Below are 26,052 nucleotides of genomic sequence, written 5' to 3'. Positions count from 1 at the left end.
TTGTTGCTGCAACCCATCAGCATCGCTCCTTAACCCCAGGCGATAGGTTGCCCACAGACTTCCTTTCAAAGGTTAGGGCGTTCAGTCTGTATCATGGGATACTTCTGCTCTTTCCTCTTCTTCTGACTGTATCACCTCAGTAAAAATCTCATCTTAATAGGCTCAGCTTTAAGCAACCTCTGTGTGGGCACGGCTGCGGGCTGGGAGGACAATCGTTGGTTACAAATATGATCTTCTCTAATATTTGCCTGTGCTACTGTTTTTCAAAACTGACTCAATCCCAGCTTGAGCAGCAAATTTAATTATTCATTAACCCTTTATTCTTACTCATTAACCCTTTCTTGACCCCTGACATACACAGTTTTAAACCACAGCCCTGCCGAGTTTTAACTTCTTCAGCACTTTATGCTTTGGACTTCCCTGCCTGCCTGTTCCCCTTTGCCCACTCCCTGCTGCACCAGACCTCAGGCATGGCATCTCAGGATTTAGCCCTGGTAATGATTGCCAGCCCTGAGCTGCTTCACTGGGCTGCCCTTGGGAACACGCAAACCCTGTGGAGATACCCCAGCTCTTTGCTTGTTTTATTTTTTACTTGGCTGAGACTGGTCAACAAAACTGTCTCCTTGAACACTGAGCTGACACTCGAAGCTCCAAGATATGCTGCTGGGACAGTGATTGTTAAATACTGGAAAAATAAAGATTACAGGCAGGGAGCACCAATATTGTTTGTGTGATGCTAAAAAAAACCTACGTCTGTGAATGAGCTGTGGGTTGCCATCAGCAGCAGTGCCAGCATGCAGACCTTGTGTTGCCCATCCCCGTGCCCACCAGTGGCCATGCGATCCCTGCAGGAGCTCCCTGAACCAAGGTCATGGCAAGGGAGGTGGCAAGGGGATGATAGCAAGGTGGTGACAGCGACGAGCAAGGGCTGCCCCCCCCCGCACCCTAAAACATTCCCAGACTGACCATGCTTGTTATCAGGAACCTTGGTCACGCTCTAGGCACCACCTGCCTCCTGAAAAAACAGCCAAAGCAAATAGCAGCTGCATGGGAAAACATATCTTGTTGTGCAGTTAATTTCTAAGACAGAGGGAAGCAAACACCGGGGCAGGATTTTTCCGCAGGCAGCCAGCTCTCTGGCTGGGCAGCTCTTGTGGGCAGGGGTGCAAGACAGCTGTGGGGCTCCTGCAGAGAGGAGAGGGGGCTGTTGAGGTGCTGGCAGAAGAAACAGAATGTTCCCCAGACTGGGTAGTGATGAATTTTACTGTTGGAGAGAAACTGGGGCTCAAATGTGAGATTAAAAGGAAAAGCAAAATTTGGGAAGTATTTCTGAGGTGTTGCGAAGAGTTGCCCTGTCTCCATTTTAAGAAAAGGAGCATTTTCTGGTGAATAGGACTCCATCAACTCTTGCTGTGATGACTGGGGGAATTAAAACTCACGTATTTTAGGAGACTGCCTTGAAAATCACTGAGGAATGAGTGAGAAAATCTGGTGTGAACCAGGCCACTTCAGCCTCCCCAGCCAGCAACAACTATAACATAAGGGGAATTAAATAAATATGTACTTAAAGTTATTTAAGAATCCCTGCATATATACAATATTTGTCAGCATTAAAATGTGATGTCCAAGATATTTGGGGAATGTTTGTTTTTCATACACAAAATAATTTCCTTCCAACAAAAGCCAGCTTGTAATAACAGCAGCAAACCTTCACGCCAGCCCCGGGCGAGGAGACCGGCTGCTTTGTAGCCTGGTCTGTGGCTGCTTCAGTACTAGCAGGGGGATAAAGCAAAGCCCCAAAAGGAGCACAGTGCTGGGTGGGTTTGCATGAAGATGCATGGTGAGGAGGAGCAGGGTGAGGCCATGTGCTGAGGCTGACCCTGGGGTGCATTGGGGTTAAGGCTCCTTGGCACCTCTAGGTACCCCAGGCAAAGCAGTGGGTGCTGTGCCTGGGGTGGCAAACAGTTGGCAGAAGGGACAACAGAGCCCGAGAAGGGTTTTCCCCAGCTAAGCATCGTTCCTGGCAGTCACGGATCTCCAGGAGCCAGGGCCTCTGCTGGAGGTGCCAGGGAAGTGTAAGCAAGGAGGGGCAGTTTCAGCTGGTACTTCTGGGAATATCTGCCTGCAGCCACCTCTCACAGCTGGGAACTGCAATTTTGGAAACACCCAGATTGCATAATGCCCTGGCCAGAGCTGCCACCCACGGATCTGGCAGCAATAAAAAGGCGAGAGACCAGGCGCATCAGCAGAGCCCTGCAAGGAGCACATACATCCCTGCGTACGCCTGCTCTCTGCCTGCTACCGAGATGGTGCAAGTGACTCCATTCCTCCTGATGCTCAGCATGGTGCTGGTGGCTCCTGGCCACTCTGCAAAAAAGGTAACGGCAGGGCTGGGATCCATGGGGCAGGGTGGGGAGGGTTGCCCACTCCTGCCACTCTGCCTGCACGCGGGCTGTGCTGCAGCACCAACTCTGAGTCCCCTCTGCTCTAGTGCGTGTTGACTGGACGCTGGATGAATGAACTGGGCTCCAACATGACCATCTTGGCCGTGAATGGAAAAGGCGAATTCAGTGGCTTCTACCACACGGCCGTGACAGCCACCATGAACGAGATCCAGGTGTCACCACTCCAGGGGTCCCAGCACCGCACGAACCAGAAGAGCCAGCCCACCTTCGGCTTCACTGTCAACTGGAGCTTTTCAGGTACTTCTCCTTTCCCAGCCTCCCTGCAGTGTCCCCAGAGCCCCCCTGCCCTCCCTGCGATGTACTTGATGTTCTTCTGCCCTTCCCTGCAGTGTCCTTGATGATCCCCTGCCTTCCCCTGTGGTGTCCCAAATGCTCTCCCATCCCCTGTGGTGTCCCTCATGCCCCCAGTCCTTGACCCTGGAGCTCCTTGGCTGGTGTCACCTCGCAGTACCAGGGTGCAGAGGATGTGCTGGGGGCTGAAGCCCGCTGCTGTCTGCCCATCTCCAGACGAGACCCCAAGCCCCCTGTTGCCTTCTGCCTGCTTTCCCCATCACCGCTGTCCCCAGAGGGCAGGGAGAGCCCAGGTCTACCGTCCCCCTGTGCTGGGGCAAGCTGCAGGGCTATGGGTTGGCACTGACTGGCTTTTTCGGTAACGTGACCACTGTCCCCTCCATCTCCTACCCCATCCCTGCAGACTCTGTCACCGTCTTCACCGGCCAGTGCTTTGTGGATGATGAGGGAAATGAGGTTTTGAAGACCATGTGGCTCCTGCGGTCACAGGTGGACGACATCAAGAACGATTGGAAGGCTACCAGGTGAGCCCCCCGTCCCTGCCCTGCGCAGGTCCCCTGAGCATCCCCAGCTGGGTCGGGGGTCTCCCACCCCACGGTGCTCAGCGTCCGGCAGAGCTGCTGCCAGTGCGGGGGTGGTTGAGGATGGGGTGCTTGTGCACGGCCGCCCCGCGGGTCCCTCCGAGGTGCAAATGCTGGGGGGGGGAGGTGGGGATGGGCAGGCGTTTGGCACGGCAAGGCTGCACTTCTCACCCTTACATCTCCTCCCTTTGTGTCCCCACAGGGTCGGCACCAACGTCTTCATCCGCCTGCACTCCCAGCAGGAGTGTAAGTGGCAGAAAGGGGCCAGCGGCAGCGCCGGCTCTGCATCCCACTCCTTCTGCTCCGCCACCTGCTTCACCCAATAAAGCTTTGCTGCAAACACCCACCCGTCTCCTGTCGTGTCGCGGCTCAGCGCCCATGTTCCCCTGTCGTCCCCCCCCCACGGCATCCCTTGGCCTCCCCAGGCACCATCCCCGAGGACCGGTGCCTGTCCCCCGCCGTGACCCCTGCCACGGCCTGGGCTCCTCCGTCGCAGCCCGAACTGCCCCACTGTGCTCCCTCGGGACCTCCGCCTCGCCCGGGGGAGCAGGACCCCACTCAGTCTGGCGTGGTGGCTAGTGGCCCGTCTCCCACCAGGGTGACCCTTGGCAGGAGGCCCAGCACGGGCGGCCACTGCCTGGCCGCGGCCCCCCTCCACCATAAAAGGGGCCGAGCGGGCACGGGGCAGCAGCGCAGGCAGAGCCCGGGCACCGCACACGGCCACCGCCATGGGAAGCTTCGGCAACTGCCTCCTGCTCGCCCTGGCCCTGCTCAGCCCCTGTGCCGCTGCTGCCAGGAAGGTAAGGGCAACCCCGGGGCCTGGGGGCTGCCCGCTCCGGCCGTGCCGTGCCATGCCGTCCCCAGGGTGCAGGGTGACTGGACGAGGGGCTGCACGTCCTGGCTGTGCCGTGCCGTGCCGTGCCGTGCCGTGCCGTGCCAACCCCGGGGTGCAGCGTGAACGGTCGAGGGGCTGCGTGCTCTTGCTGTGCCCTGCTGCGCTGTCTGGTGCCGTGCTGTGCCGTGCCCTGCTGTGCAGTGCCATGAGGGGGTTGCATGCTTTCACTGTGCCGTGCCGTGCCGTGCCATCCCAGCACACAGTGTTTGTGTCGGGGGGCCGCACGCTCTCGCCCTGCTGTGCTGTGCTATGCCACGCCGTGCCATCCCAGGGTGCAGCGTGCACGACCGAGGGGGCTGCCAGCTCTGGCTGTGCTGTCTCTGGGGGCAGTGTTGGTCACCTACCCCTCGTATGGGGGGGGTAGGGGAGGTATCCAGCACCCCCAGTTCGGCACTGCCCTGCCCTGCCCTGCCACGGGAGGGAGAGGTACTGGCCCAGACGGTGCCCATGCCACCGGTCCCAGCTACTGTGCAGAGGGACCGTGCCAGCCCCAGACACATGGGAAATGCGTGCAACTGCCCAGGCAACCTGGAGGGGGGGCTGTGGCTTGGCATTGCCCAAGGCACCCACATGAGCCCCTGTTGCATTAAAGGGTAGAGACATTTGGCAGAAAATAAACCCCCTTGTGTTCCAGCTTATCCTCAGCTATCAGAGGGGCTGGGGACAGCTAGGCTTAGATTCTGAGTGATGCCCAATTCAATGCTCTAAGTCCAGTCAAATTCGATAAATACCAAACTATAACGATTACGGATGCACTAATAGCACACTGTACTTTCTACTTAGTCATGTTCAACAAACTCGGACGGCCAGACTTTAGAAGTGTAGTTGCATTCAACAAACTATCACAGCTAGATTTTAATGAATAGTACAGTTTATTAAAGCAACAGGAGTACAGGTTTTTTGGATTGCTGGTGATAAATACACAGTCTGCAAAGCACATGCAAATAATGATACAGTCAACTACAAGCACACTAAATTATGGAAGAAAAGAACTCTAAAGATTTCTAAGTTTCCCAGGAAAGCACTCAGTATAGTCCAGTGTTTGAATCTCACCCAATAGGTGTCCCTATGGAGGGGAAGAGAGGCTCAGACCATCAACGGATCCCAGAAGTCAGTGATGTCCTTCCAATTTGTCCATGATAATATCTTCCCTAACAGCCCTCCTTTATTAAGGCCTTTTATACTATTTTCCTACATTTAGGTGGAGCTTGAGTGACTCCATACATACCTTTACTATGATTGGTATAAAATCTTCTCGCTTTACTTTTAAAGGTACATGCTAGATAAAATTCAGAGCGCATGCTCAGTGAGGAGTGGTCACACCTTGGAGGCGGGTAGCCTTTGGGGTGGAGGTGTGTTTTGGTATTATAATAAGATTATAATGAGGAAAGTTCACCCAGAGGACATGCTTTTGACAGAAAATGATTAACTGCAGGTCCAGGGTTGGCTCAGGGTTAACAACTATGTGGTTTATCAGTTCCATAGTACCATCCAGTTCCCATCCCCGCGGTGATGTCATAGAGCCTGGCCGCGGTGCTTCCACACCGCTGCACCCTCCATGTGGTTTCTCTCAAAGTCAGCACACCAAGCTCCCCTGGCATTGCTAACATCTAAGGTTGCAGGTTATATGGCTTAGGGAATTATTACGGAACCGATTCATTGCATATCCACCATATTCTGCGCTGGAGGTTTACCTTCTCTTAAGAGGTGGCCATATCAATAAGTCACCTCCAGCGATCATTCCACACCCCCGGTCCCCAGTGCAACCTGCAGGGCCTGTGGAGGAACGAGCTAGGCTCCAACATGACCCTCTCAGCTCTGGACGCAGCCGGGACCTTCTCGGGCTCCTACCACACCGCTGTGGCGGCCACCAACAAGCAGATCCTGGTGTCACCCCTGCAAGGGGCCCAGCAGCACCCCAGTGCCAAGGGGCAGCCCACCTTCGGCTTCACCGTGCAGTGGCAGTTCGCAGGTACAGCGGTACCCGGCACGGCATCCCGGGGCAGCCAGCGATCCCCTGCCCATGCTGGAAGTGGGGTGCCACCCCGGCTGGTCCCCCATACCCTCTGGGGCACCCAGGGAAACACTGGCTGTGGCCACAGACTGGCCACGTGCACTTGGTCCTGCCATGGGACGTGGTCGGGGAGGGCCGTCTGTCTGGGACGGGTGGCAGGGAGGTCCATCTGTCTGTCCAGGGCATGTGGCGGGGGGTGTCTGTCTGTCTGTCTGCCAGGATCAGGTGGCCCAGGTTCCCCTGTCTGGAGGCATGGGCTCTGAGCCCCCTCTGCCCCACTTGAACCCTGCCAGACTCCACCACCGCCTTTGTGGGCCAGTGCTTTGTGGACCGCCGTGGGAAGGAGACACTGGAAACCACGTGGCTTTTGTGGGAAGAGGTCCCATCCCGCAGGGAAGCCTGGAAAGCCACCAGGTAAGCCCTGCTCCTGCCCCCCCTACCCCGCATCCCTCCTTCCCCTCCTGCTGACATGGTTTCCCTGCAGAGTCGGCACCTCCATCTTCACCCGCATGAAGTGATGGGGATGGGGACTGGAGCTGCCTGCACCCTGCTGTCTCACCTGCGTCCCCGGGGCTGTCTGCTGCCCCGGTACCTGGCTGGGATCCTGCCTGCTCCCAGCATTCTGGCCAGGAAACACACCCTCACCTTGCCCTGCTTCTTCCCAGTGCCTCCCAGTGCCTCCCAGGAGCCTGCTGGTGGGGCCTTCCCTTCTCCAAGCTTGCTGCCCCCACACATGGTGCCGAATAAACCTTTCTCTGCCTGGCAGAGGGCCGTGCCCCATCTGTCCCTGGGGTGCAAGAAGCCACTCTGTGGCCATGGGCAGAGGGAGGTGGCGGGTGGGTGGTGGCTGGGGGAGGGCAGGGCAGAGTTTTGGGGGGCTGGGGGACAAGGTGAGGACAGCAGCTGGGTAATCCCACTTCCTGACCATAGCTTTGGGCCTCAGCAGATGCCTTCTTGCCTGTGCACCCCCTTGGGGTATCTGCAGGGGCCCTGTGGTGGGTGGCCCCAGGCAGCATCCCTGGTGTGGAGCAGCAGGATGCCCCACGGCCAGGGGTCAGAGTGAAGGCTGCGTGCAGGCAAGTCAGCAAGCTCGCCTGGCCTGCTCCTGCATCTCTGCACTCCAGTCGTCTGCCCTGTGTTCCCACTAAACTCCATTTCCAGCTACTGCTCTGGGTGGGGGGGCTCGGTCCTGGGAGCACAGGGCTGCGTGCCAGCCCCCACAGAGGGGACCACAGTCACGAGCTGGGAGCCTGCGGTGTTGGGGTGGTCCAAAGTCCAGGCTGGATACTGGAGGGACCAGAGGAGGGACCTGGGGCTCCAGGGGCAGCTACCGGGCAGACTGGGTGGCTAAGGCCGGATACTGGAGGGATCCCTGCTGTATATATGTACATATGCATGTATTTCCCACTAATTGGCTGTCACCTGATCAGCCGGAAGGTGGAACAGAAAAACACCCCTTTCGGGTGCTCAGATTCACAGGACGACATTGCCTGTATGTTAAACTTTATTTTATCAGCTCATTAGGAAAGCAAGCAAGCAAACATGTCAAACAAGGACCCAATGCCCTTTGCACGGACCCATCTAACACATGAACTCACTAATTCATCACTTCAGCAACTCGTGAAGTTTCTGAGTGAACGGAACTCAAGTTCCCTAATCCATAACATGCAGCTCCTAACTGAGGTGCGCCTGAGCACCCTGGGGAGAAGCTGTGTGGGCAGGGAGAGGCATGAAGGGCTCGAAGGACCATGCTGCTTGGGGGCTGCAGAGGTGCTGGGGGAAGAGACTGTCAGATGGGGCAGGGACTTTGGGGCAGCAAGCACACAGTGCCCTGGGAAAGTGTCAGGGCCTGTCCACCATCCTCTTCCTCTCACAGTGTGCCCGCCTTTCGCCAGCCTTCCTCAGCCTCTGCTCCTCTCCCTCCTTCTCTGCTGGGCCCTGGTACTGCTCTCAGCACTCCCAGCTCCTGGCGAGTGCACAGACCAGAGCCGGTCCAGGGTATGCCTGTACTGACCAAGCCCAACTGGCTGACGTGCCTGGTGGTCCAGCTTTTGATCAAAAGCCACCCCTGCATCCTCATCCTTACACCTGCATGCTGATCCTCACCCCTGCATCCTCATCTTCACCCCTGCATACTCGTCTTTATGCCCGCATCCTCATTCTCACCACTGCATCCTAATCCTTACCCCTGCACCCTCATCCCCACCTCTGCCTTCCACATGCAGGTCCTCAGTTCAGCCACATTGCGCACTAGCATCCTTGGCACTGCCCTGACCACGCTGGGCTCGTTCTTGCACCCACCCTCCCCAAACACCCGCTGTGGCTGTCACCAGCACCGCGAGCAGGTCCCCAAATGCTTCTCCAAACTGTCTGTGAGGTTAAAGCCTCGGAACCCCAGTGGGAGTGAGAGGATGAGGTTGAGAGCCCTGGTGGGGGGAGCCCACAGGGGGACGCAGGGTCACCAAGAGCCATGTGGGACCAGGGATTAAGACTTCACTTCTGTCTCTCCATCATCCCCACAGCTGCAAGTTCCCTGTCTCTTGCGGTGTCCCAAGAAGGCAGCCCACGACATAGGACATGGTGTAAGCAGCCTGCTTGCTAAACAGGGGAATAGAAACAGAAAGCAAAACCATAGGAAGCCATCACTGACAGTGTCACTGTCACCGCCCCACCCCACTTCTCAGCTGTCCCAAACATCCCGGACCCGCTTCCCGTACAGCCCTGTCCTTGATGCTTCAGCAGCCATCCTGCTCGCCTGCAGCAACAGCCCACCCTGGTCTGATCCTGCCCCAACATCTGCACGCCTTTTGATCTTGCCTGGTACATATGACCAGGGCTGCGTGCAGTGCCCTGAGGTTTTCCTACTGCTGTTGGGACAGGTTCGCTTCCTTCCTCTGCTAAATCCCTGGAGCCACTGCAGATCACCAGCCGTCCCCGCACACATACCCTTGCCCTGCCCTTGCGACTCCCTGTCCTTCTGTCCATCCCCTGCAGTGACCAGGGGGCAGTTTGGGGTGCAGGGGCTCCTGCAGGGCAGGGGTGAAGCCCAGGCACAGCCCTCAGCCAGGGACCCCCAGGCTGGGCCATGTCAGTGGGCAGCCCTAGGAAACAATTCCTACATTCCCATCACTGTCCCTGTTCCTGCCCATTCTCATCCCCATGCCCATCCTCGTCCCAGTGTGGGAAGCTCAGCCCTGGGGGAGGCTGCATGGGAGCATCCACGGGGGTCCCAGGGTCTGGGGAGGGACACTCGTGGAAGACCCATCCGCAGAGGGAATCCTCAGCAGCAGGAAGACCCCCAGCTCCAGGGGGGACACTGATGGGAGCTCCTGCCAAGGGGGTTGCTCTGAGAGTGGGGGGGATGCTCTGGGGTTGTCCGTGTCCCCAGGAGGGATGTGCATGGGCATCCCTTCCCTGGTGCAGGGGGCATGCATGTGGGGATCCAAACTCCCAGTGACATGCAGGGGAATTGGGGCAGGGGTAACCTGGGGACCCTGCCCCAGGGCGGTGGCTTGTCCCTGCCCAGGGAGGTGCAGTGTGGGAGAGGACAGGCAGTGCTTGGAGCTGGAGCCAGAGCCTTGCAGGTGGGCCGCTGCAGGGCTCTGGCTGTGCCGCTTCCTTGGCTGTGCAGGAGTCCACCATGAACCTGAGGGCTCTGCCCATCCCAGTGGGCTCCCCACTGGTGCCACGCACTGGTGCCGAGGCAGCACACGTCCCCACAGGCACAGGCAGACGTCTCCTGGGGTCACACAGCTCACCTGGCAGGGCTGGAGTGGGGGTCCTGCCTGTATTCCTGCCTGTCTGGGGCTCCTGCCTTTAGCCTTTCCTCTTCCTCTCCTATTCTGCTTGGCTTACCCCAGCTTTTGGGCCTCCTGACATGGCTGAGGTGGCAGCAACTTTAGAAATCATGTCTCTTAAAAACAAGTGCCCGAGCACTCATAGGCTCAAGAGACGCCCTGCTGTGCCACTGCCCACAGCTTGCCCCTGTGTTTTCTTTCTTTTCCAAGCTCCTCTGCCAGGCAGCCAAGATCCCCAGGGGAGAAATGGCCGGCACAAAGGAGGCAAAGGCAACAAACACTGAGTGGTGGCCAAGCTGTGAGCAGGAACACCGCACAAGGAATGGTAAGGTGAATGCTGGCACCCCATGGGCACTGGGGGGGTGCGGGTAGGGGGCTCAGCCTGGGGGCAGGGGTAGGGTCTGTGTGCAGGCAGCCCCCGAGGACACGTCTGCTTTTCCCCCCACAGTACAACGTGACTGGTTGGTGGGAGAAGGAGCTGGGCTCCTGGATGCACGCGTCCACGGCTGACAGCCAGGGCAACTTCTCTGGTCAGTACCACACCGCCGTGTCGAGTGCCCAGAAACCCATCGAGCCGTCCCACCTTGTCAGCTCCCAGCACTTGGATGAGGATGGGCAGTGCACCTTGGGCTTCACTGTCAACTGGAAGAAGTTTTCTGGTTTGTAGCTGCAGCAGCAGCTGTGCCTGGATGGGATAGTGGGATGGGGAGGGGAGCTCAGGCAGGTCCCAGCACCTACCCCAATCCCTCTGTCCTCTCTCCTGTCCCCAGTCTGTCCTTCCCTGATCTCTTCCCACTCTGGACAGTGTCTGCAGGCAGCAGAATGCTGCCCGAAACACTGTTTGGGCTAGGCAGCATCAAGAGTTGCTTTGGCAGCACCTCTGCTGCAGAGCATTTCCCTGCAAACATCGGGACCCACCCGGGCTCCATGAGAATTAAACCCACTGGTGCTCTTGAAGCCCCAAAAGCAGCTGGGGTCCTCCTGGGATGCTAACAGCCACCGCTCCCCCGGACTCCACAGCTGTCTTCATGAGCCAGTGCTTTGCTGGGGACAGTGGGGAGGAGGTCCTGCAGACCTCCTGGTTGCTGCGGGAGAAGGTCACCTCCCTGCTCAGTGACTGGAAAGCCACCAGGTGAGCCAAGGGACACCCAGCCCAGCTGGGACCCCTGCGCCTCTGCCGGCCAGGCACCGATAGGCTTCTCCTTCCCCCCAGGACCAGCCACAACAAATTCCTTTTCCGTAATCCCTATACCTCATCCCTTTAGACATAAACCGTTGACCAAGTCTGGGACTAGGAGTGGATCCAGCCGCCCCTGGGCTCCACTCTGAGAAGGAGTCTAGAAAGCAAGGGGGTCTTGCTCTGAACCTCGTGATTCAACACGACGACTTTCCTTATTGTCTTCCCTGACAATTCCCCTGAATTCCCTGATTCCAAAATAAGCAAGGCCTGTAGTATATGTTTGGTGATGTATGGTTAGCACATGTTACGCAGTTTACTGACACGATGCCAATTTTTGTTGTGAGCGTACCCATTTTGGGGATGAGCATGCCAATTCTTGTTGTGAGCAAATAAAAATTGAGTTCTGTGAGTTAAAGGATGCCTGGTGTCATTTCACCTTAATCCTGCCCTCGAATCAGCAAATCTGTGTCATCATCCTGAGAAACTGGGACGTGACACACTTACAAGAGGGATTAATTCAAGGGTGCCCAAGAGTTCTCGCTGCAGTGGCCATCACAGCTCCCAGATCCAGGGAAAGCCCAGCCCAGACAGGACAAAAAACAGCTTAGAAACAGCATCAGAACTTGTAATGCAGTAGGGGACTGCTGTGAGGATGAACTCCTTCGGACGGACACACCGCCGTTCAGCACAGCAGAGAAGAGCTAGTTGGGCTGTGCTTGCTGCAGCACCGTGTTTGGGTGTCAGCACTGGGACGGTGGCAGTGGGACAGTGCCAGGCTGTGCCCACCCCAAGGACTCTGACATGGCAAGGAATGGGCTGGCAGAGCCTCTTGGATAGTGGATGTACAAAACCGTCCCTGCACCCCCACCTCTCTCTCCACAGCCGTGCTCATCCCCGCATTCCTCCGGCACTATCCAGGTCACGGAGACCTCCTTTACCTCCCCTGTCCCTGGCACCCTGCCATGAGGCCACCTGCCCTGCAGCTGCCAGCCGGTGCTTACAGAGCTCTGGTTACAGCCCTATAAAGAGGTCTGAGGCGCAGGGCTGGCAGGGAGCCGTGTTGGGTACTTCGCAGCCCCACGGCCATGAGGAGCAGTGCTTTTGCCCTGGTCCTTGCCCTGGCCCTGGCATCGTGTGTCACCCCTGCGGAGAGGAAGGTACGGGGATGGGTGATGATGGGGACAAGGCGGGCACGGCACTGGGATGCAGCACGGGCAGCCAGGCCTTCTATCTTAAATTCCATTTTAGGCTGGGACAAGCAGGAGAACTGTGCAAGCACCTAGTCCAGGCAATGGGCAGGGTATCTCTGGGTCACTCCCAGCCAGCTGGTACCACCTCCACAAATCTCTGTTCCCACAGGGGCACCATGCACAGGGCATTCCCTCCCAGGGGGTCTGTGCCTGGGAGCACCAGGCATGGGGCATCCCCTCCCAGGGGGTCTGTGCTCAGGGGTACAGTGCACAGGACATCCCCTCCCATGGGGTCTGTGTTTGGGCATACCATGCATGTTGACGGGCTGGGACATGCTCACCTTGCTGCACTGTCTGCTCAGCAGCCAGCAGCACCTGGGGGAGCATTTCCCCAAACTGGGGACAGGGAGAGCTCTGCCCCACAGTGGCACTCACAGCAGGGCTTGCGGCTCTGGCCGTGGGGTGGTGGGAGGGATGGTGACCCCTCTGCACCATGCTCAGAGACAGAGGACCTGTGGCCATGTCCCTTCAGTGCCATCTCAGTGGGCTGTGGAGGAATGAGCAGGACTCGCTGATGGAGATTTCGGCAGTGAGGGATGACGGGGACTTCCAGGGGAAATACCTCACACAGGTCACCCTTGCCGGCGTCTGTGCCCGTGTCTCCCCCCTGAAGGGCGCCCAGCAACACCCTGGCGAGGGGGGCTGGCCCACCTTCGCCTTCACTGTGCGCTGGGACAAGTTCTCCAGTAAGTGCTGGGACACCTGGGGATGGCACCATGGGGGCACTGGGAACCGCAGAGGCGGCCAGCAGGATTTTTCCTCTGCTGGAAAGTCTACTGGGTAATGCTTTGGTACAGCTAAGCAGAGGGAGGCAGTGGTGCCTGCTCGGCATGGGGCTAACAGGTGATGCTGGGCTCGCATGGGGAAGCTCCTCCTCACCCAGCATCTTTGCACCCATCCCTGCCGGGCAGCCCAAGATGACGGTGGTGGGTCTGGACCCCGTTAGGTCACAGGGGATGCTGTGCCACAGAGACTGCCTTGCCCAAGGGAGCCGCTGAGGAAGGGCAGGTCCCCCCGGCACGGGTTGGGTGGGCGCATGGCTGTCAGAGCGGGAAGGCGGCTGTGACTGGGAGGACCCCAGGGAGGGGGAAGTAGCCAGCGAGCGTGGGTGCCATCCCCGCCGACCCCTCACCGAGCACTTCCCCCAGATGCCACCACCGCCTTCGCCGGGCAGTGCTTCGTGGACACGGGTGGAAAGGAGACGCTGACCACCATGTGGCTGCTGCGTGAAGCCGTTGGGTCCCTCGAGGAGGACTGGAAAGCCACGAGGTAGTGGGGGGACGTGGGGGGCAGCAGCCCCACAGAGGGGCCCTCCCCAGGACCCCTGAGGACAAGGATCTCCCTGGGTGGGGGGACTACCCCTGGGAACCCCCCAGCATGGGTTTGCAGCAGGGATGCCAATGCCTTCTGGCAAGGGGTTTGCCCTGGCCCGGGGCATCCGGCAGCTGCTTGAGGCAAGTTGGGGGGCATTTAGGGACAGCCCCGTCACCTGCCGGCACTGGCAGCTCTGAGTGTGTGGTGTCTGCAGGTCATCCCACAGGAACTCTCTGCTTCCCACAGGGTGGGCAGAAATGTCTTCACGCGCAAACGCACCCCGAAAGGAAAGATCCTGCCAATCTGGTCCCCATCCTGTGAGGATGCATCTTCACCCACCCCATGATGGCATGCTCCAGCTGCAGTCTGGCCCCCCCAAGGCAAGAAAAACTAGCCTCTCACATGAAAATAAAATGTAAAAATCATGTCAGCTGTGGCTGTCTTTTAAAAAACTGTCCTTGCTCCCCATGTGAGGCAGCTGCTGTTCCCACGGGTACCCCTGCAGAGACGAGGGCTCACCACTGCCCTTTTGCAGGGACATCTGGATCCTTCCCTGATTTCCCCCATCCAGCTCCCTGGGCTCATTTCCCATCTCATCCTAAACCTACCTTCAACCCTTTGCCATCACTCCCCACCTGCCTGCTGGTTGCAGAGGTGGCATCAGCATCCCAAATCCAGCTGCCTTCCTTGCAGTGCCTTCATACCCGTCCCCACCAGACACCTTTCCAGTCCCAGGACTTGGTGCTCCATAGAGTTGGGTGATGGAGGTAATGGTATCTGTAGATGTGAGATGTCGGTAAAGTGCTTCCCACGATCCGCACAGTACCTGAAGTAAAATGTGCACAGTTAAATCTCCCACTCCATCACATCCCATTACATCCCATCCCATCCCATTGCATCCCATCGCATCACATCCCATCATGTCCCCCTGGTTTACAGCCAGGGATTTTACCCTTCTCTGCTGCTGCATTTCGGCAGTGCCACTCTATCTGCCTCTGTGGACACCTGCCAAGCCTAGTCAGCTCTTTTGACACAAAGTTTTTGGCAGGTCCATGGGTGAAGACAAAGCCTCTTGCAGAAGCATTACAAATATAACCCAGCCCCGGGGATGCCAGCACACTATCCCTACAGCCTGTCAAGCCTGGCCCAGCACCAGCGAGTCTGGTACGTGCTGCCGTGACGTGGAGTGGTGGCTGCCACCTCCCTGGCACCTCAAACAGGGCAGCTTGTCCCTGCCAAACACCACAGAAAGGTAGGGGCTGGTGTCAGGGCAAAAGGATGGAGCGTGGCATCGAGGGCAAGAGCAAGAGATCCCCCGAGGGCGGCATTTCTCAGGTCCCTATGATAAGCCTGTGAGTTTGGGACTGTAAAAGGTGACAAGGAGGAGTGATGTTCTAGGAGAAGGGTGGCTTCTGCTCACCCCAGCCTTTGGGACCATCTAGACTGGAGGAAGAGGCGCCGAGCAGCAGCAGCAGCAGGGTCCCAGGGTATGCCGAGGGTTGTGGCAGGCACTGAGTGGTGCTGCCCCAGGGTGGGAGTCCTCCACCCCCAGGACACACAGCACAGCCCTGCTGCCATCCAGTGCCCCAGACACTGCTGTCCTGGAAACAGCATGTGTTTCTGCAGCTGAAGTCCACCTTAATTTTCAGTTGCCCATAGCCCCATGCCTGCTTCTGCCACTGCAGTGAGCAGAGAAGCAGCTCAGGAGCACAGGGACAGTGCATGCTGTGTTTTGTACATCCAAAGCCCATAAGAGCAGCAAATAGAAGAGGTGGAAATACAAGGCTGGTTAGCATGCTGGGTGTATTTAGCAAACACACTCACCTGGACCCCAATACCCCTCTATGGTTACTTCTTCCTCTAATTCTTGTAGCAAAAGCAGCAAAATTAGCAGCTGATACCCAGGAGATGCTGGGGAAATGTTATTGCTGCTAAAGCTGAAGGCACTTGCGAGCCCTCCCTCCCATGCAGTGCTGCAGCTGCTGCAGCTTGCCCCTGCCAGGGATGCCCTGGCACCACTTGGGTGACACCCTGGTCAGGCAGTGGCACCAGCAAAGCAGGGAGCGATTAAATGTTTAAGCAGGTAATAACTTCCAGCCTGTGTGCACAGGAGGTGGATGTCCAAGGAAGGTAGTTGGTGCTTTCCAGGTTGCTATAAGGGCCTTAAAAAAAAGCCCTCACCCCCGCCTCTCTCCACAGCCGTGCCCATCCCTGCATTCCTCCGGCACTGCCCAGGTCACGCAGACCTCCTCGCCTCGCCTGTCCTGTCCTGGGCACCCTGCCACCAGGCCACCCGCCCTGCAGCTGCCAGTCTGGTGCCCACGGGGCTCCAGTTACAGCCCTATAAAGGGGGCCGGGGTGCAGGGCTGGCAGGGAGTTGTGCTGGATGCTTCGCAGCCCCGCGACCATGGGGAGCAGTGCCTTTGCCCTGGCCCTCGCCCTGGTCCTGGCGGCGTGCGTCACCTCTGCGGAGAGGAAGGTACGGGGATGGGTGGTGACGGGGACATGCTGGCATCCTACGAGATCCCAAAGACTGCTGCTGGGGCTGCAGTGCTCAGCACGGAGCTGGGGCCGGTCTGCTGGAGCTGGTGGGACCAGCACTACGCAGTGGAGAGGCTGGGAGGGAGGGACCGCTCCTGCAAGGATGCTCCTCACTGTGGGAATCCGCCCAGAGACAGGCAAACAGAGCCATGCCCCAGAGAAAACCCATTTCCCACCAAGCACACAGGCAATGCAGAACACACCCTCTGCTTTAGCACGGGGAAAGACCCGCTCTCCCGTGGGTGGCAGCAGCAAACAGCCCAGAGCAGCGGTTGGGCTGAAGGCAATCAGTGCCACGAGTGCCATGCTCGTGCCGAGGCGGCGATGCCGGTGGCACCAGCTTCACACAGGGTCCATGGTGCGTCCCCCAGTGTTGCAGGCATCCCTGGGCAGAGCCAGGGTGGTGGGGCAGGAACAGGATGCCCCCCCCCGGCTGGCCGGGCAGCCCAAGCCGCAGTGCTGGCCTTGCAGTGCCTCCTCTCCGGGTCGTGGCGGAGCGACACTGGCTGCCGGATGGTCGTGTCCGTCCTCAGCAAGGACGGCAGATTCTCCGGTTCCTACCTGCCGGGGCCTGCCGCCGGCAACTCTGAAATCCTCACTTCACCACTGGAGGGGTCCCAGCAGGATGCGAGGTTGGTCCCGCATCCCACCTTCTCCTTCATCGTGCACTGGCAGCTCCGAGGTAGGCAGGAGGGGGCCATCACCCTGCAGCGGGGATGCCAGAGGGATGCAGCCGGGGGTGGCTTCGTGCCTCACCACCCCAACTCATGCCACCTTGGACTCTTCCAGACTCGGACACAACCCGGACGACTGCCTTCCTGGGCCAGTGCTACACCGGCACCAATGGGGAAGAGACCCTGCATGCCCTGTGGCTCCTGCGAGAGGCGGCCGACAGCCCCACTGAGGACTGGAAAGCCACCCGGTGAGCACCGGGTCCCAGCAACTGCTGTGCCAAGCTTTCCTGCACCCCGGGCTGGAGAAGGGAGAAATCCCACGGGATGAGGCATGGCAGGACCAGGAGGGTGAAATGGGTTTGTCACCGATGACAAGCAGGGGCTAAGGAGCATCCCTGTGACCTGGCCACCCCCTGCATCCCAGCTGTGCCCCAGGGTAGGTGACCCCAGGATGGTGTTTGACCCCAGCCAGACCCCCCCCCAGGACTCCCTTGCACTCTCCCCACCAGGAAGAGAGCAGGACATGGTGCCAGCACCCAGCACAGCCACCACTACAGGGTGTTGGAGCCTGGGACAACCCACTTGGCACCCACCAAGGCAGCGGGGAACACAGTCCCCCCCCTTGGGTTTCCCCTCTACTCTCCACCACAGCGTAGGTGACCCTGGCTGGGTGAACCACAGTGATTTGGGGTTTCCTGCAGGGTTGGCACCAGCATTTTCACCCGAATAAAATAACAGCAAATGGGGAAATCCAGGAGGCCCAAGACCGCAAGGAGATGGTGCTTCCCCCAGCCAGGCTCTGCCCACGCTGACGTGCTGCATTTCAGCAGCTCTCTGCCTGCAGGTTCATGCTTTCCCAGGCAAGTTCAGCCCAGCATGAAGGCTGGGCACCAGGTGAAAAATAAAAGGTTTCTTTGGCAATACAGGACTTGGGTCTGGTTTCTGCCCTGCCTTAAACCTGCAGGGTTTGTCTTGCCCCGCAGCCACCCTCCTGTGGGGAGGATTCATGCAGCATCACCGAGGGCAGCGTGATCCCTGGGGATGGGGGCTGTCCCATGTCCTCTCCCTGGCAGTGTGAAGCAGTGCTGCACCTACAATCCTGCCGCTGTGCTGTGGGTAAGATGTCCCTCAGGGTCCCTCCCAAATACCCCCAGGGATGCAGGGCAAACCAGGCTGCGACCAGGCAGTGGGATGAGGCACAGCCTTGGTGGGATGCCATGGGCAGCGTGTCCCCGGGCTGCAGAGCAGGCTCCAGGCAGAGCTTTCCCCGTGTGAGCAGAGCAGAGGAAGTTTCTTGGGCGCCTGAATGCTCAGGGCGGCTGCAAATGGCTTTTGCAGAGCCAGCAGACTCCCGTTCCCAGCCCCGGCGGATGCACTGCGGCGGCTAGCTGCCAACTGCCCTCCTGCCCCAGGGATTGGGAAAGCTCCCAAACAGCCCATCCCAAGAGAGACCCCTCGGCGTGGCCATGTCCCCTGAGCAATGCACATGTGGGGGTCTCCAGTGAAGCCCCTGCGGCACCACGCGTGGCCAAGGAAAGGGAAGAGGGGAAGGACGCATCTGGCACTGGCTGGGTTTTTTTCAGGCATCCCAGCTCAACCTCTCTGCTTTCTGCCTCAGACGCCTTGCCAAAGCGGTGCTGACATGACCGGCTCGCTTGGGGGTTCCGCGGCCCCTGGGCTGAGGTGCCCCGTTTCAGGAGCTGGGGGAAGGCAGTGGCTCCATTGCTGTATTTCCAGTTGCTTTTTTAACCTGGCGCTCAGATTTCTGATGTTTTTTCTGTTTCTACCAATACCCAGCAGCTGGTGCTAGTGGATAAAAACAGGATGGATGCTGACATGGGGTTTAGGTTTCCCTTAGACAGGAAGGCATGTCTTACTTCTGCTACTGACTGAAATTCCCACCTCTGAGAAACCCTGACTCCTACAAAAAAAAGGAAAACCTGATTTCTTTAAAGCTGTGAGCAGGAGGTGTTTCGTACCGCCCACACAGCCCAGGCCCTCCTGGGCAATAAGAGGCAAATTTCATTTCACGCTTTCATAACTTTCAGAATGTCACTACTGTGGAAAGGAGATGGCACTACTGACACTCAGGGAGTGACCAAGTAAAAAAGAGACGCTTTCCATTTGGCAACACCTGTACGGCACTTGCCAAGGGCTGAGCAGAACATTTTGACCTTGAAGTCTCATGTTTCTCATCTGTTGGCATACTCCCACAATGCTTGATGCAGGCACCTTCTGGGCCGTGCATGAGATACGGCTCAACTTTGGGAATAACAGAGGGAACATGGTGGGGGTGGGGCGAGCAGGGACCGTCCCACCACCCTCAGCCAGAGCGCGGGGCCCTGTGTGCATGCAAGCAGCACCGATGCACACACAGCCTGCACCCTGATCCCTGCAGTGTGCAAGGGAGAAAGGTGTCGCGGAGGGTCTGCAGCAAGGAGGTGGAGGAGGGCAGCAGAAATACCAGGCCCCTCCTGCTCCTCTGCTTGATGGAAACAAGGTGTGAGCCTCCTCGGCTGGAGGACTCATTCTGGGCATTTTTGTCATCGCTGCCCTTTAACCCAAGGTGTGAGGCATAGGCTGGGCATCCTTCCTCCTGCTGGCTCAGAGCCGCTCGCTGTGAGACCAGCACGAGAAACAGAATGCGATGAAAAACAGCAGTCCGGGGCAGCACGGGCTGAGACTGCAGAGCAACCATCCCCACAAGTCCCAGCGCAGACAGGTCCCCAGTGCACTACAGGGACCAGCTCTGGGCTCTGCGAAATCCCAGCCCCTGCTGCAAGCTTTCCGCACGGAAGGTCCGTGCTGGCTGGCGCAGGCAGCACCTGGCAGCAGGAGCGCGTGTTGGGCTCCGTTAGACGTGGAGCCCGCTGCGCTCGCCGGGCTCCCTGCCTGCTCTCCCAGAGCTCACTCCCCTCCTGACATTTGGCCAAGCAAGCCGGACTGCTGCGGAGCACCGTGCTGATCCCATCACCCCTGGCCAAACACCGGTTCTGGTGGCCGCTCCCTGCTTTGCTGGCAACACCACTGCATAAAATGAAGCGAAAGCAAGGACGGGGTCCTGGACCCTCCTGCCACCGCACACAGCTCCTGGGGGAAGAGGTCCAGTGGTTCCCTGGGGATGCTCAAGGGCTGTCTGCCCCGGCCAGGGCACAGCTACAACTTGATCCCGTTACGCTGCCTGTCCCGGGACAGGGCCTGTGGCTGAGCAGCCCTATGCCTGTCTCTCCTCCTCAGGCGGAGACGACACAACGATTGATTTTATGTCTTGATCTCCAGAACAAGCACTCTTTGCTTCTCCGGTGGGTTGCAAGCACGGTGCTGCTGGCACCCATCACCCCACGGCTGGGCTCCCGCACCCCCAAATCCCACGCTGGGCTCCCGCACCCCCAAAGCCCATGCTGGTCTCCACACCCCAAACCCCACGCTGGGCTCCCGCACCCCCAAACCCCACGCTGGGCTCCCGCACTCCTAAACCCCACGCTGGGCTCCCGCACCCCCAAACCCCACGCTGGGCTCCCGCACCCCCAAACCCCACGATGTGCTTTCACACTCCAAACCCCACGCTGGGCTGCCGCACCCACAAACCCCACGCTGGGCTCCCGCACCCCCAAAACCCACACTCGGCTCCTGCAATCCTAAACCCCATGCTGGGCTCCCGCACCCCCAAAGCCCATGCTGGTCTCCATACCCCAAACCCCACGCTGCACTCCCACACCCCCAAATCCCACACTGGGCTCCCGCACCCCCAAACCCCACGCTGGGCTCCACACCCCCAAACCCCACGCTGGGCTCCCGCACCCCCAAACCCCACGCTGGGCTCCCACACCCCCAAACCCCACGCTGGGCTCCCACACCCCCAAACCCCACGCTAAGCTACAGCACCCCCAAAACAAACGCTGGGCTTCCGCACCCCCAAACCCCACGCTGGGCTCCACACCCCAAACCCCACGCTGCACTCCCGCAACCATAAGCCCCATGTTGGGCTCCAGCACTCCCAAACCCCGCGCTGGGCTCCAAACCCCCAAACCCCACGCTGGGCTCCCGCACCCCCAAACCCCACGCTGGGCTCCCGCACCCCCAAACCCCACGCTGGGCTCCCGCACCCCAAACCCCACGCTGGGCTGCCGCACCCCCATACCCCGTACGGGGCTCCCGCACCCCCAAACCCCACGCTGGGCACCCCGCACCCACAAACCCCACCCTGGGCTCCTGCACCCCCAAACCCGACACTGGGCTCCCACACTCCCAAACCCCACGCTGGGCTCCACAACCCAAACCCCACGCTGGGCTCCCGCACCCCCAAACCCCACGCTGGGCTCCCGCACCCCCAAACCCCACGCTGGGCTCCCGCACCCGTAAACCCCACGCTGGGCTCCCGCACCCCTTAACCCCACGCTGGGCTCCGGCACCCCCAAACCCCACGCTGGGCTCCCACACCCCCAAACCCCACGCTGGGCTCCCGCACCCCCATACCCCGTGCTGGGCTCCCACACTCCTAAACCCCACGCTAAGCTACAGCACCCCCAAACCCGACACTGGGCTCCCACACTCGCAAACACCACGCTGGGCTCCACAACTCAAACCCCACGCTGGGCTCCCACACCCCAAACCCCACGCTGGGCTCCCGCACCCCCAAACCCCACGCTGGGCTCCCGCACCCCCAAACCCCACGCTGGGCTCCCACACTCCTAAAACCCACACTGGGCTGCAACACCCCCAAATCCCACGCTGGGCTCCCGCTCCCCCAAACCCCACGCTGGGCTCCCACACTCCTAAACCCCACGCTGGGCTCCTGCACCCCCAAAGCCCACGCTGGGCTCCCGCACTCCTAAACCCCACGCTGGGCTCCTGCACCCCAAAACTCACGCTGGGCTCTCGAACCCCCAAACCCCACGCTGGGCTCCTGCACCCCAAAACTCACGCTGGGCTCTCGAACCCCCAAACCCCACGCTGGGCTGCAACACCCCCAAACCCCACACTGGGCTTCCGCTCCCCCAAACGCCACGCTGGGCTCCCCACACTCCTAAACCCCACGCTGGGGTCCTGCACCCCAAAACCCCACGCTGGGCTCCCGCACTCCTAAACCCCACGCTGGGCTCCTGCACCCCAAAACTCACGCTGGGCTCTCGAACCCCCAAACCCCACGCTGGGCTGCAACACCCCCAAACCCCACACTGGGCTTCCGCTCCCCCAAACGCCACGCTGGGCTCCCACACTCCTAAACCCCACGCTGGGGTCCTGCACCCCAAAACCCCACGCTGGGCTCCCACACCCCTAAACCCCACGCTGGGCTCCCGCACCCCCAAACCCCACGCTGGGCTCCACACCCAAAAACCCACGTACGGGACTCCCGCACCCCCAAACCTCACGTTGCGCTCCCACACTCCTAAACCCCACGCTGGGCTACCGCACCCCAAACCCCACGCTGGGCTCCCACACCCCCCAACCCCCCCAAAGCCCACGCTGGGCCCCCGCACCCCCAAACCGCACGCTGGTCTCCATAGCCCAAAACCCACGTATGGGGCTCCCACACCCCAAAACCCCACGCTGGGCTCCCACACTCCTAAACCCCACGCTGGGCTCCTGCACCCCAAAACCCCACGCTGGGCTACCGCACCCCCAAACCCCACGTTGGGCTGCAACACCCCCAAACCCCACGCTGGGCTTCCGCTCCCCCAAACCCCACGTTGGGCTGCAACACCCCCAAACCCCACGCTGGGCTCCGGCACCCCCAAACCCCACGCTGGGCTCCACACCCCAAACCCCACGCTGCACTCCCGCACCCCCAAACCCCACGCTAGGCTCCACACCCAAAAACCCACGTACGGGACTCCCGCACCCCCAAACCTCACGCTGGGCTCCCACACTCCTAAACCCCCACGCTGGGCTCCTGCACCCCAAAACCCCACGCTGGGCTCCTGCACCCCGAAAACTCACGCTGGGCTCCCACACCCCCAAACCCCACGCTGGGCTCCACACCCCAAACCCCACGCTGGGCTCCCGCACCCCCCATACCCCGTGCTGGGCTCCCACACTCCTAAACCCCACGCTAAGCTACAGCACCCCCAAACCCGACACTGGGCTCCCACACTCGCAAACACCACGCTGGGCTCCACAACTCAAACCCCACGCTGGGCTCCGCACCCCCATACCCCGTACGGGGCTCCCGCACCCCCAAACCCCACGCTGGGCTCCAGACCCCAAACCCCACGCTGGGCTCCCGCACCCCCAAACCCCACGCTAGGCTCCACACCCCAAAACCCACGTATGGGGCTCCCGCACCCCCAAACCCCACGCTGGGCTCCCGCACTCCTAAACCCCACGCTGGGCTCCTACACCCCCAAACCCCACGCTGGGCTCCACATCCCAAAACCCCACGCTGGGCTCCCGCACCCCCAAACCCCACGCTGGGCTCCCACACCCCTAAAACCCCACGCTGGGCTCCCGCACCCCCAAACCCCACGCTGGGCTCCCACACCCCAAACCCCACGCTGGGCTCCCGCACCCCCAAACCCCACGCTGGGCTCCCACACTCCTAAAACCCACACTGGGCTGCAACACCCCCAAATCCCACGCTGGGCTCCCGCTCCCCCAAACCCCACACTGGGCGCCGGCACCCCCAAACCCCACGCTGGGCTCCCACACTCCTAAACCCCACGCTGGACTCCTGCACCCCAAAACCTCACGCTGGGCTCCCACACCCCCAAACCCCACGCTGGGCTCCCGCACCCCCAAACCCACGCTGGGTTCCACACTCGAAACCCCACACTGGGCTCCCGCACCCCCAAACCCCACGCTGGGCTCCCACACCCCCAAACCCCACGATGGGCTGCAACACCCCCAACCCCCCAAACCCCACGCTGGGCTCCCACACCCCTAAAACCCCACGCTGGGCTCCCACACCCCCAAACCCCACGCTGGGCTCCACACCCCAAAACCCCACGCTGGGCTCCCGCACCCCCAAACCCCACGCTGGGCTCCCACACCCCTAAAAACCCCACACTGGGCTCCCGCACCCCCAAACCCCACGCTGGGCTCCCACACTCCTAAACCCCACGCTGGGCTCCTGCACCCCCAAAGCCCACGCTGGGCTTTCACACTCCAAACCCCACGCTGGAATCCCGCACCCCACAAACCCCACGCTGGGCTCCACACCCCAAACCCCACGCTGGGCTCCCGCACCCCCCAAACCCCACGCTGGGCTCCCACACCCCAAACCCCACGCTGGGCTCCCGCACCCCCAAACCCCACGCTGGGCTCCCGCACCCCCAAACCCCACGCTGGGCTCCCGCACTCCTAAACCCCACGCTGGGCTCCCACACCCCTAAAACCCCACGCTGGGCTCCCGCACCCCCAAACCCCACGCTGGGCTCCCGCACCCCCCAAACCCCACGCTGGGCTCCCGCACCCCCAAACCCCACGCTGGTCTCCCGCACCCCCAAACCCCACGCTGGGCTCCCGCACTCCTAAACCCCACGCTGGGCTCCCACACTCCAAACCCCACGCTGGGCTCCTGCACCCCAAACCCGACGTTGGACTCCTGCACCCCGAAACCTCACGCTGGGCTCCCGCACTCCTAAACCCCACGCTGGGCTCCCACACCCCCAAAACCCCACGCTGGGCTCCCGCACCCCCAAACCCCACGCTGGGCTCCCGCACTCCTAAACCCCACGCTGGGCTCCCACACCCCTAAAACCCCACGCTGGGCTCCCGCACCCCCAAACCCGATGCTGGGCTCCCGCACCCCCAAACCCGACGCTGGGCTCCCGCACCCCCAAACCCCACGCTGGGCTCCCGCACCCCCCAAACCCCACGCTGGGCTCCCGACCCCCCCAAACCCCACGCTGGGCTCCCGCACCCCCAAAACCCACGCTGGGCTCCCGCACCCCCAAAACCCACGCTGGGCTCCCGCACCCGTAAACCCCACGCTGGGCTCCCGCGCCCACAAACCCCACGGTGGGCTCCCACACCCCAAAACCCCACGCTGGGCTCCCGCACCCCCAAACCCCACGCTGGGCTCCCGCACCCCAAAACCCCACGCTGGGCTCCCGCACCCCCAAACCCCACGCTGGGCTCCCGCACTCCTAAACCTCACGCTGGGCTCCCACACCCCAAAACCCCACGCTGGGCTCCCGCACCCCCAAATCCCACGCTGGGCTCCCGCACTCCTAAACCCCACGCTGGGCTCCCGCACTCCTAAACCCCACGCTGGGCTCCCACACCCCTAAAACCCCACGCTGGGCTCCCGCACCCCCAAACCCCACGCTGGGCTCCCGCACCCCCAAACCCCACGCTGGGCTCCCGCACCCCCAAACCCCACGCTGGGCTCCCGCACCCCCAAACCCCACGCTGGGCTCCCGACCCCCCAAACCCCACGCTGGGCTCCCGCACCCCCAAACCCACGCTGGGCTCCCGCACTCCCAAATCCCACGCTGGGCTCCCGCACCCGTAAACCCCACGCTGGGCTCCCGCACCCCTTAACCCCACGCTGGGCTCCGGCACCCCCAAACCCCACGCTGGGCTCTCGAACCCCCTAATCCCACGCTGGGCTCCCGCACTCCTAAACCCCACGCTGGGCTCCCACACCCCCAAACCCCACGCTGGGCTCCCGCACCCCCCAAATCCCACGCTGGGCTCCCGCACTCCTAAACCTCACGCTGGGCTCCCGCACTCCTAAACCCCACGCTGGGCTCCCCACACCCCTAAAACCCCACGCTGGGCTCCCGCACCCCCAAACCCCACGCTGGGCTCCCGCACCCCCAAACCCCACGCTGGGCTCCCGCACCCCCAAACCCCACGCTGGGCTCCCGCACCCCCAAACCCCACGCTGGGCTCCCGACCCCCCCAAACCCCACGCTGGGCTCCCGCACCCCCAAACCCCACAGTGGGCTTCCGCTCCCCCAAACGCCACGCTGGGCTCCCACACTCCTAAACCCCACGCTGGGGTCCTGCACCCCAAAACCCCACGCTGGGCTCCCACACTCCTAAACCCACGCTGGGCTCCCGCACCCCCAAACCCCACGCTGGGCTCCCGCACTCCTAAACCC

General features: G+C 60.9%; 5 protein-coding genes across 7 annotated transcripts; all 5 read left to right on the top strand.

Annotated features, from left to right (window-relative positions):
- Window positions 1–2,200: 2,200 nt before the first annotated feature.
- Window positions 2,201–3,681, top strand: LOC115337405 (avidin-like). The gene is made up of 4 exons (XM_030005672.2): window positions 2,201–2,378; window positions 2,492–2,702; window positions 3,160–3,280; window positions 3,540–3,681. Exons 1-4 carry the CDS (start codon window positions 2,307–2,309, stop codon window positions 3,661–3,663), a joined length of 528 nt encoding a protein of 175 aa, XP_029861532.1. The 5' UTR covers window positions 2,201–2,306; the 3' UTR covers window positions 3,664–3,681.
- Window positions 3,682–3,790: 109 nt separating this feature from the next.
- LOC115337404 (avidin-like) lies at window positions 3,791–7,844 on the top strand. Of its 2 annotated transcripts, XM_030005671.2 has the most exons (4): window positions 3,791–4,137; window positions 5,994–6,204; window positions 6,540–6,660; window positions 6,731–7,844. In XM_030005671.2, the coding sequence occupies exons 1-4, from the start codon at window positions 4,066–4,068 to the stop codon at window positions 6,762–6,764; spliced, it is 438 nt and encodes a 145-aa protein (XP_029861531.1). In that variant the 5' UTR covers window positions 3,791–4,065; the 3' UTR covers window positions 6,765–7,844. The 2 variants fall into 2 exon arrangements, with proteins under 2 accessions (XP_029861531.1, XP_029861530.1); XM_030005670.2 differs by lacking the exon at window positions 6,731–7,844 and having other exon boundaries at window positions 5,994–6,644.
- Window positions 7,845–9,886: 2,042 nt separating this feature from the next.
- LOC115337232 (avidin-like) lies at window positions 9,887–11,179 on the top strand. The gene is made up of 3 exons (XM_041121087.1): window positions 9,887–9,913; window positions 10,492–10,702; window positions 11,040–11,179. The coding sequence occupies exons 1-3, from the start codon at window positions 9,887–9,889 to the stop codon at window positions 11,177–11,179; spliced, it is 378 nt and encodes a 125-aa protein (XP_040977021.1).
- A 1,066-nt stretch (window positions 11,180–12,245) lies between these two features.
- LOC115337009 (avidin-like) lies at window positions 12,246–14,212 on the top strand. 2 transcript variants are annotated; one of them, XM_030004924.1, is made up of 4 exons: window positions 12,246–12,380; window positions 12,946–13,159; window positions 13,622–13,742; window positions 14,034–14,212. In XM_030004924.1, the coding sequence occupies exons 1-4, from the start codon at window positions 12,309–12,311 to the stop codon at window positions 14,131–14,133; spliced, it is 507 nt and encodes a 168-aa protein (XP_029860784.1). In that variant the 5' UTR covers window positions 12,246–12,308; the 3' UTR covers window positions 14,134–14,212. The 2 variants fall into 2 exon arrangements, with proteins under 2 accessions (XP_029860784.1, XP_029860785.1); XM_030004925.1 differs by having other exon boundaries at window positions 12,315–12,380; window positions 12,915–13,159.
- A 1,962-nt stretch (window positions 14,213–16,174) lies between these two features.
- On the top strand, window positions 16,175–17,923 carry LOC115337106 (avidin-like). Its single transcript, XM_030005144.2, has 4 exons — window positions 16,175–16,266; window positions 16,800–17,010; window positions 17,118–17,250; window positions 17,704–17,923. Exons 1-4 carry the CDS (start codon window positions 16,195–16,197, stop codon window positions 17,735–17,737), a joined length of 450 nt encoding a protein of 149 aa, XP_029861004.1. The 5' UTR covers window positions 16,175–16,194; the 3' UTR covers window positions 17,738–17,923.
- Window positions 17,924–26,052: the final 8,129 nt, after the last annotated feature.

Source organism: Aquila chrysaetos, chromosome Z (genome assembly GCF_900496995.4).
Source record: "Aquila chrysaetos chrysaetos chromosome Z, bAquChr1.4, whole genome shotgun sequence".
In the NCBI taxonomy this organism is placed as follows: domain Eukaryota; kingdom Metazoa; phylum Chordata; class Aves; order Accipitriformes; family Accipitridae; genus Aquila; species Aquila chrysaetos.
The sequence above is the reverse complement of the archived record's forward strand: the minus strand, read 5'-3'. Positions and strand labels throughout refer to the sequence as shown.